The 9,168-nt window shown below is 39.7% G+C and overlaps 1 protein-coding gene across 1 annotated transcript; it reads left to right on the top strand.

Annotated features, from left to right (window-relative positions):
• Positions 1 to 602: 602 nt before the first annotated feature.
• LOC135520187 (transmembrane protein 106B-like) lies at positions 603 to 8,873 on the top strand. Its single transcript, XM_064945557.1, has 8 exons — positions 603 to 722; positions 2,834 to 3,050; positions 3,348 to 3,411; positions 3,537 to 3,696; positions 5,135 to 5,275; positions 5,663 to 5,712; positions 5,802 to 5,855; positions 7,622 to 8,873. The coding sequence occupies exons 2-8, from the start codon at positions 2,846 to 2,848 to the stop codon at positions 7,740 to 7,742; spliced, it is 795 nt and encodes a 264-aa protein (XP_064801629.1). The 5' UTR covers positions 603 to 722; positions 2,834 to 2,845; the 3' UTR covers positions 7,743 to 8,873.
• Positions 8,874 to 9,168: the final 295 nt, after the last annotated feature.

Here is a 9,168-nt window from a genome sequence, read left to right as displayed (position 1 = left end):
GTTAGAATAACAATGATCCAAGGTTTTGCCAGCCCTGGTAGCGCAATCGATATGCTGATACAATTTAGGGAGTCTTAGGTTAATCTAGGTCGTTAACAGGTATGCCAGTCCATTATTATTTACATTGTGTCTTTGTCTTTGTTAACATTTGATTTCACACTGGAAGCAAACAGGGCAGTTTTCTCTCTACAAGCAAATATGTATGCCATGTACAGTCTATTACAGTGTATTACATTGGGGGCTATGGAGGGGGTGGGGAACGAAGTGTTGCTGGACATGTATGACACTGTCCCCCTCCAAAACTAACCATATTTGGTTAGTAGAGACCCTACTGAGTATTTTTCACCACACTTTAGCTGAGACAGGTAGAAACGTTTTCTCTTTACAGCCCAATATTCTCAACATAATAGTGTCAACAATTGTACTTTCATTATTGGTCTTAGAAAATATATTTTTTACATTTGTTTTCAGAAATGACATTGCAATTTCTTGTTTGCACAATTAAAGTGTCCATTGATTAAAATTCAATATAATTTGAATGAGTTATACATGTTGTCATTTTTTTCAAATGCGGGCTTTTATTTTGAATGTTTTTTACTTTGCCATACGAAAGCGACGTCATCGTCTGAGCTTCTGGCAAAAATACTAGTGCGTGTACTAATGTCAATACTATATTGACATAAACAGCGGCTGTTCGCAATTCTGCGTGAATATACGCAAAGGTAAGCAGTTGAATCCAATATCGAATGTTGCCAGTTTGATAGTATCCGTCGTCCGTCGTGCGTGTGTAATACCGCACAGTGGTGCTTTGATGTTGTCAAAGGAGCCGGGCAACATTTTGCAATATGGAAACATTTTATCCATGCCAATGCCCTATGCAAGTATTCTACACAATGATTTACATCAATAACTTAACACAAAATAAAAATACAACAGAATATCGGAGCAAATACGTAACAATGTATTCGTGAGTTTTGGATTAAAATGGCAGGCGTAACATTGTGTACCATGTAGCATAATGGTCGTCTGCACCTCAGCACAGTATCTCGACCATAGGCGCAGGGCACAATGTATAGCAGGAACAGAAGACACGGTGCTATGTGTTTTTCTGGCTAGGCTACATATATTTGGTCCAGATCAAACTTTGGTCAGAACAAGTGTCTTTAAAAAAAATATATGTATTTTTATTTTTATTAAGAAATATCAACAAACAAAAGAGGAATAGTCACATGAAAACAAGCTTACATACTATTTACATTGCCAGGAATCCTAAACAATATTCATATTCATTAATAATACAACAAGTTTTAATTGCCTTTTTGTTTTTCATTTTAGTTAAAGTAGTGCCATATTGTTTAAATTCATTTATAAAGTGATTTGCATTTGTGAATTTGAAATTTACCTAGTATTATTAGCAGTTGAAATAAATATACTACATCTTTATCTATGTCAGAATTTATTTATTGGTATTTTAAACTTTTCAAGAAATTCCCCATATATGAGTAGATATCCATCCTCATTCAGTAACTGACCAACCAAAATCATTTTATTCTCAAACTAGTTACGAAAAAAAGAGACTTATTTTTAAATCGTATATCTTTGTTGTGCCATAGGCAGTATCTGAGGGGGAAAATTGTGTTTATACGCTAACATCTAAGCTAAAATTGCCTGCTTATGGAATTTGGCCAATTTTACTGGGATTTTATCAACATCAACATTATATTGAAGCAAAAATTCTAAACCACCAACAGAGTCAAATAAATACTTAGGGAAGACATTCCAAATACTGTTCTGGTTCTTAAATATACTTCAGAATCCAATTTATTTTAAAAGTATTATTTAGAGTATTGAAATCTAGAACCTCAAGACCTCCTTGTACTTGGGTATTAGTGAGAATATATTTCCGTAGATAGTGAGGCTTGTTCCTCCAAATGAAATGATAAAGAATCTTATCTAAGTCCTTTACAATTTTAGGGGGTAAGTCAAGTGATAACGAGACATAAACCGATCTGGATAACCCTTCAGCTTTGGACAATAAAACCCGACCGTATAACAAAATATCTCTTAGCAACCAGAGGTTCAATTTCTTCTTTGTTTTCTCAATAATGGGGTTAAAGTTTAGTTCACTCCTTTGTTTTTCATCCTTGCATATAAATATTCCAAGATAAGTAACCTTATCTTTAATTAGGATACCATATACTTCCTGTAAAACACAATCCTTGAGTGGAAATAAGACTGACTTTTTGATATAAATGTTCAAACCCCGAAACGAAGGAAAAGTCTACAATACAGGAAACTGCTTTAGAAACCTCATTCCTGTCTCTCAAAAATATGGTGGTATCATCAGCCAGTTGACATAGTTTAAATTCATTGCCAAGTGACACCTTGAAAATTCCCTTTCTTGATATGAAGAACCATACTTTGAGTAACCAATACAAATAAAAATTGACTAATTGGGCAGCCCTGCCAAATGCCACTGCCTGAACAAGTGTCTTTTGTTTGACAGTAATTGTTTCAAACACGCATGAATTACATAAACAGTGCACACTTGATAAGAGTTTTTGGGGAGTTGGTGTAAACTGGTCTAAACAAAACAAAATAATCTATGCAAAAATGGAATAGGAGAATAGTATCCTTTATACAATATAAAATGGCTTTAAAACCTGTCATGACATGGTCATGACATAGGCAGGTACATTGTTATAGTACAGAAGTAGTATAAAACAATTTGTGTAAACTGACCATAACTACCATGTAAATATCAAATGAATGTGGCATGAGTTTTCACTACCAACCACACCTACTTATTAGATCTTGCATGTTTTATTCACAGAAAGCTCTAGTGATGGGGATGTCACACTCCCACTTGTCGAAGGGGAAGGACGACCGTAGCAGTCAGAGTGGCCTGACAACTGGTCCAGAGTACATAGATACACAGAGTGAAGAGGATGGAAAGAATGGAGATGTGTCTCAGTTCCCCTATGTGGAATTTACTGGCAGAGACAGTGTCACATGCCCCACATGCCAGGGCACTGGCAGAATACCACGGGGTAAGGGGATAAACACGAAACTAATACATTCCTACACAGTAATAAACATGAACCCTCACTCACTGACACAATACAAATCTGTAGTAAAACTGTCCCCCGTGAGCTGCTAATAATTTAGCCTCATTTGCATTTTGACTTGATATTCAAACAAGAATGCAAAACCAGAAACGAGGCTACCTAGAAACACTGACTTCCAACATCAATTGAAAATGGAAAAGAGTTGAACCAATATACCAATAAGTTGAACCAATATCAGTTTCCTCTGTAAATGGCTTTGTCATCACATCTCAAATGCAGGCCAAGAGAACCAGCTTGTGGCTCTGATTCCATACAGTGACCAGAGGCTCCAGCCAAGGAGAACGTAAGTCTCATCTCACTCAGCCAGACGTCTCTTTATTGAAAGCTGTGCAATTGAATGATTCAACTGTGGTTGACTGTGGTCTACATCCAACTCTTTTAATGGCGCTTCCTCCCTTTTTCTTGCAGAAAGCTTTATGTCACTGTGTCCGTGTCTCTTTGCCTTCTGCTGTCTGGCCTGGCGGTGTTTTTCCTGTTCCCTCGTTCTATCGACGTCTCCTATGTGGGCGTGAAGTCTGCATTCGTCTCCTATGACCAGGACAAACGGATTGTCTATCTCAATATCACGGTAAGCTCCTCGCTCTGGTGTTAGTTGTCCTTCTTGTGTTTCCATCTCAGGGTTGACATGGATTCAAATCAAATTGTATTTTGTCACGTGCTTCGTATGCGTACATACCGGCCGTTCCCAACAATGCAGAGAGAAAAATAGAAAAATAATAAAACAACAATAGCATGAGGAATAAATACACCATGAGTAACAATAACTTGGCTATATACACGGGATACCAGTACTGAGTGAATGTACAGAGGTATGAGGTATTTGAGGTAGATATGTACATATAGTTAGGGGTAAAGTGACTAGGATAGATAATAAACAGTAGCAGCAGCGTATGTGATGAGTCAAAAGAGAATCCTGGTTATTATTTGATTAACAATGTAGCAGTCTCAAGGTTTGGGGGGTAGAAGCTGTTCGGGGTCCTGTTGGTTCCAGACTTGGTGCATCGGCACCGCCTGCCATGTGGTAGCAGAGAGAACAGTCTATGACTTGGGTGGCTGGAGTCTTTTACAATTTTTAGGGCCTTCTCTTACACCGCCTGGTTTGGAGGTTCTGGATGGCAGGGAGCTTGGCCCCAGTGATGTACTGGGCCGTATTCACACTACCCTCTGTAGCACCCTGCGGTCGTATGCCAAGCAGTTGCCAGACCAAGTGGTGATGCAGCCAGTCAAGATGCTTTCAATGGTACACCTGGAGAACTTTTTGAGGATCTGAGGGCCCATGCCAAATCTTTCCAGCCTACTGGGGGAGAGGTGTTGTCGTGCCTTTTTCACAACTGTGTTGGTGTGTGTGGACCATGCTAATTCCTTACTGATGTGGACACAGAGGAACTTGAAGCTCCACTCCAGCCCTGTCAATGTGGATGGGGGCGTGCTCGGCACTCCGTTTCCTGTAGTCCACAATCAGCTCCTTTGTCTTGCTGACGTTGAGGGAGAGGTTGTTGTCACTGAGGAGGAGGTGATCAGGCCTACCACCGTTGTGCCGTTAGCAAACTTAATGATGGTGTTGGAGATGTGCGGTCACGCAGTCGTTGATGAACAGGGAGTACAGGAGGGAAATAAGCACGCAGCCCCGAGGGGCCCCGTGTTGAGGGTCAACGTGGTGGATGTGTTGTTGTCTACCCTCACCACCTGGGAAATACTTATTTTCTTTAAACCTGGGGGCGGCCCGTCAGGAAGTCCAGGATCCAGTTACAAAGGGAGGTGTTCAGTCCCAGGGTCTTGAGCTTAGTGATGAGCTTGGAGGGCACTATGGTGTTGAACGCTGAGCTGTAGCCGATGAACAGTATTCTCACATAGGTGTTCTTCTTGTCCAGGTGGGAGAGGGCAGTGTGGAGTGCAATAGAGATTCCGTCATCTGTGGATCTGTTGGGGCGGTATGCAAATTGAAGTGGGTTCAATGTAATGACACTCTTTCCAACAACTGTTGTGCCGTATGGCTTTTCTTCTAGAACACTCTGAACATCACCAATAACAACTACTACGCTGTATCCCTGACCAACATCACAGCCCAAGTGCAGTTCTCTAAGACGGTGATTGGGAAGGCCCGTATTAGCAATGTGATGACCATCATACCACTGGATAAGCAGCAGGTGGGTCTTTACCATGTGTATTTTAGAGTAATATGTCTTGGTGTAACGGCTTGTTATAAACATATTACAGTGTATGACGTGTGCATCAAAGTTGCACTTTGAAGTGCTTTTCTATCCCTCGACACAGCAGCTCATTGTTTGACCCACTTTGCTGCAAAATCTAGCAGCAAAATCAGGCAACATTGATAATGAACCTGGTTGTTGTTGTTGAATCCACTAAAACACCTGTCCCTGTTCTGAGGGCATCAGTAGAAGCAAGGATGGAATAAGGATGGCATTTTTGGACTGTTGCCCTTAAAAGTGACTCATTACTTAGTTAGCACTCAACAGCCCTGTTCAATATGGGAGATGGATAACTTCTGCATTACAACATATTGCTTATTTCAGATTGACTACACGGTTCCCACAGTCATTGCTGATGAGATGAGTTATATGTTGTAAGTATTCATTGTAAGTAACTACATTTTATTGTGTGATTGACAGTACAAATCGTGACATTTCTTTAATACATGTTTTGTGTTTGCAGCGACTATTGCACCCTACAGTCCATAAAGGTTCACAACATTGTGGTCATGATGCAGTAAGTACGCGGTGCATTCGGAAACTATTCAGACCACTTCCCTTTTTCGACGTTTAGTTACGTTACAGCCTTATTCTGAAATGTGTCCCCAAACATTTTTTGCTCATCAATCTACACACAATACCCCATAATAACAAAGTAAAAAAGAAGGCTTTTAGAAATGTTCGGAAATGTATTTTAAAAAACAACTGAAAAACCTTATTTACGTAAGTATTCATACCCTTTGCTATGAGACTCAAAATTGAGCTCAGCTGCATCCTGTTTTCAGTGATCATCCTTGAGATGTTTCTACAACTTGATTGGAGTCCACCTGTGGTAAAAAAAACAATATAATTGGACATGATTTGTAAAGGCACACACCTGTCTATATAAGGTTCCACAGTTGACAGTGCATGTCAGAGCAAAAACCAAGCCATGAGGTCGAAGGAATTGTCCGTAGAGCTCCAAGACAGGATTGTGTCGAGGCACAGATCTGGGAAGGATACCAAAACATTTCTGCAGCATTGACGTTCCCCAAGAACACAGTCACCTCCATCATTCTTCAATGGAAAAAGTTTGGGAACCACCAAGACTCTTCCTAGAGCTGTCCACCCGGCCAAACTGAGCAATCGGGGGAGAAGGACCTTGTTCAGGAAGATGACCAAGAACCGATGGTCACTCTGACAAAGCTCCAGAGTTCTTCTGTGGGATGGGAGAACCTTCCAAAAGGACAACCATCTCTGCAGCACTCCACCAATCAGGCTTTTATGGTAGAGTGGTCAGACTGAAGCCACTCCTCATTAAAAGGCACATGAAAGCCCAGTTGGAGTTTGCCAAAAGACACCTAAAGACTCTCAGACAATGAGAAACAAGATTCTCTGGTCTGATGAAATCCAGATTGAAATCTTTAGCCTGAATGTCAAGCGTCACATCTGGAAGAAACCTGGCACCGTCTCTACGTGAAGCATGGTGGTGGCAGCATCATGCTGTGGGGATGTTTTTCAGCGACAGGGACTGGGAGACTATTCAGGATCAAAGGAAAGAGGAACGGAGCAAATTACAGTGAGATCCTTGAATGTAACCTGCTTCAGAGCGCTCAGGACCTCAGACTGGGACAAAGATTCAACGTCCAACAGGACAATGACCCTAAGTACACAGCCAAGACAACGCAGGAGTGGCTTCGGGACAAGTCTTTGAATGTCCTTGAGTGGCTCAGCCAGAGTCCGGACTTGAACCTAATCGAACATCTCTGAAGAGACCTGAAAATAGCTCTGCAGCGACGCTCCACATCCAACCTCACAAAGCTTGAGAAGATCTGCAGACAAGAATGGGAAAAACTCCCTAAATACAGGTGTGCTAAGATTGTAGAGTCATATCCAAGAAGACTCAAGTCTGTAATCACTGACAAAGGTACTCAAACAAAGTACTGAGTAAAGGGTCTGAATACTTATGTAAATGTGATATTTCATTAGTATTATATATATATATATATTTGCAGAAATGTCTAAAAGCCTGTTTTTGCTTTGTCATTATGGGGAATTGTGTGTAGAGTGATGAGGGGAAAAAATATTTAATACATTTTTATACGGCTGTAATGTAACAAAATGTGGAAAAAGTCAAGGGGTCTGAACACTTTCTGTATGCATTGTACCTTTTCAAATATTTCTACTAATACATTGAGTTTACACATGTTACCGTACCTACTCTATTTATTTTGTCCAATCTCACACGCCAATGTGGACAGCCATTTTGGGGAAACTGACTACTGTCTATTGACTGGTTTTCAGGGTGACTGTGACCACATCCTACTTCGGGCACTCGGAGCAGGTCTCCCAGGAGATGTACCAGTATGTGGACTGTGGGGGCAACACCACCTCACTGCATGGACATGTGAAGATGTATCAGTAAGGCAGTAAAAACACAGCCATAATGGAAGCCCGTCGATCTAAAGGTCGACAAAAGGGTTTTACGGAGTTCCTTTGGGCACACGTCTACTGTAGAATAGGAGGAACCATGTCTCAGAGAAAGTGATGTTAGCGAGGTGCCAATATACAGTTTCATGAGGGTTTGATAATGTCGCGGGTAGAAAACCTCTCATGCAAATTCTTCCTAATAGAATGATCCAATCCAATGTGTACAGGCATTTGAGATAAAGATGCACTCAAGCTTTGTATGGGAAATGTAATCATCAGAAAGTATTTATACGGCAGAGGTGTTGATGTAATTTAGTCTGTACCACTAACCTTCTCAGACCACTAGGTATGGGACATGCAATACAAATAATAGGACATCATCCATTTTGATTATTTTGATTATCAGCACCACTAATCACCCCAAACCACTTTTTGATGGCCTTTTTTTCTCCATTCTTTTTTATACCAGCCATTTTGTTTTCTTCAAGGATTGTTTTGTACATAATGGTACTTACTTCCTGATGTGTGTCGTTACTCTTACATTTTCATTGTAATGATAGTTAGATATACATCTAATTCTGAGGTGACTTATCATGTCGGGGTGATGTCAGAGTAATTATGATGACTAGGGACCTTAATTAGATTGCAACATTTAGGTATTTTAATGAGAGGAATCTTGTATTTTTATATCATTCAAATACAGTACCTATAACTATTAGATGTGTTGTTTATGATGTGAATTACTCTTTAATTTTAAACCTCTATGAATTGTTTGTTTTAATGGGAATGTTACGTGTTTTTTTCTAACTTGAGTAGTAGACGACTACCTATTTCAAAATATGATATTACATAAATACCCTCAATGGTGTTGTAAAATTAGGTTTTTATTTTATCTTTGAAAATTGATTTTATCTTTACATTTTTTGTTTGATGCCATTTGCCGCTTTTAATTCGTCATAGTTTATCACTGAAATTTGCAAGTGAATTGTGATTTTTGAGTTTGTGTTCATTTCTGAGATTATTAAATGCCAGGATACTGTAACTATCCATTTGTTATAGCTTTAAAGTATTTTGTGCATGTACAGAAGACTGAACTGAGGACAATAAAAATGGCCAATATAAAATATCAGATGCTTACATTGTTTAAATGATCTGATATACTCTATGGAGAAATTACTCTGTGGAGGAACAATCACACTATATACTGTTGGATATGTCAAAGTGCCATATTATGTCCCAAATCATCCAAGAAGAAAACTTTCATCAGTTTAAAGTCCGTTCTGAATCCTCACTGAGGTACGTTGACCGTGTACTACTGTGTAATTGTGGTTACTGTCCATGTAAGCCACTGCCAGTCATACAGTACATGTAACTATGTTTTTTCCTTGCATGAAACTGGGAACATTTTGAGGTTTTTGTTT

The sequence above is a fragment of the Oncorhynchus masou genome, chromosome 29, assembly GCF_036934945.1.
Source record: "Oncorhynchus masou masou isolate Uvic2021 chromosome 29, UVic_Omas_1.1, whole genome shotgun sequence".
Classification (NCBI taxonomy): domain Eukaryota; kingdom Metazoa; phylum Chordata; class Actinopteri; order Salmoniformes; family Salmonidae; genus Oncorhynchus; species Oncorhynchus masou.
This window is presented reverse-complemented; position numbering and strand designations above follow the sequence as displayed.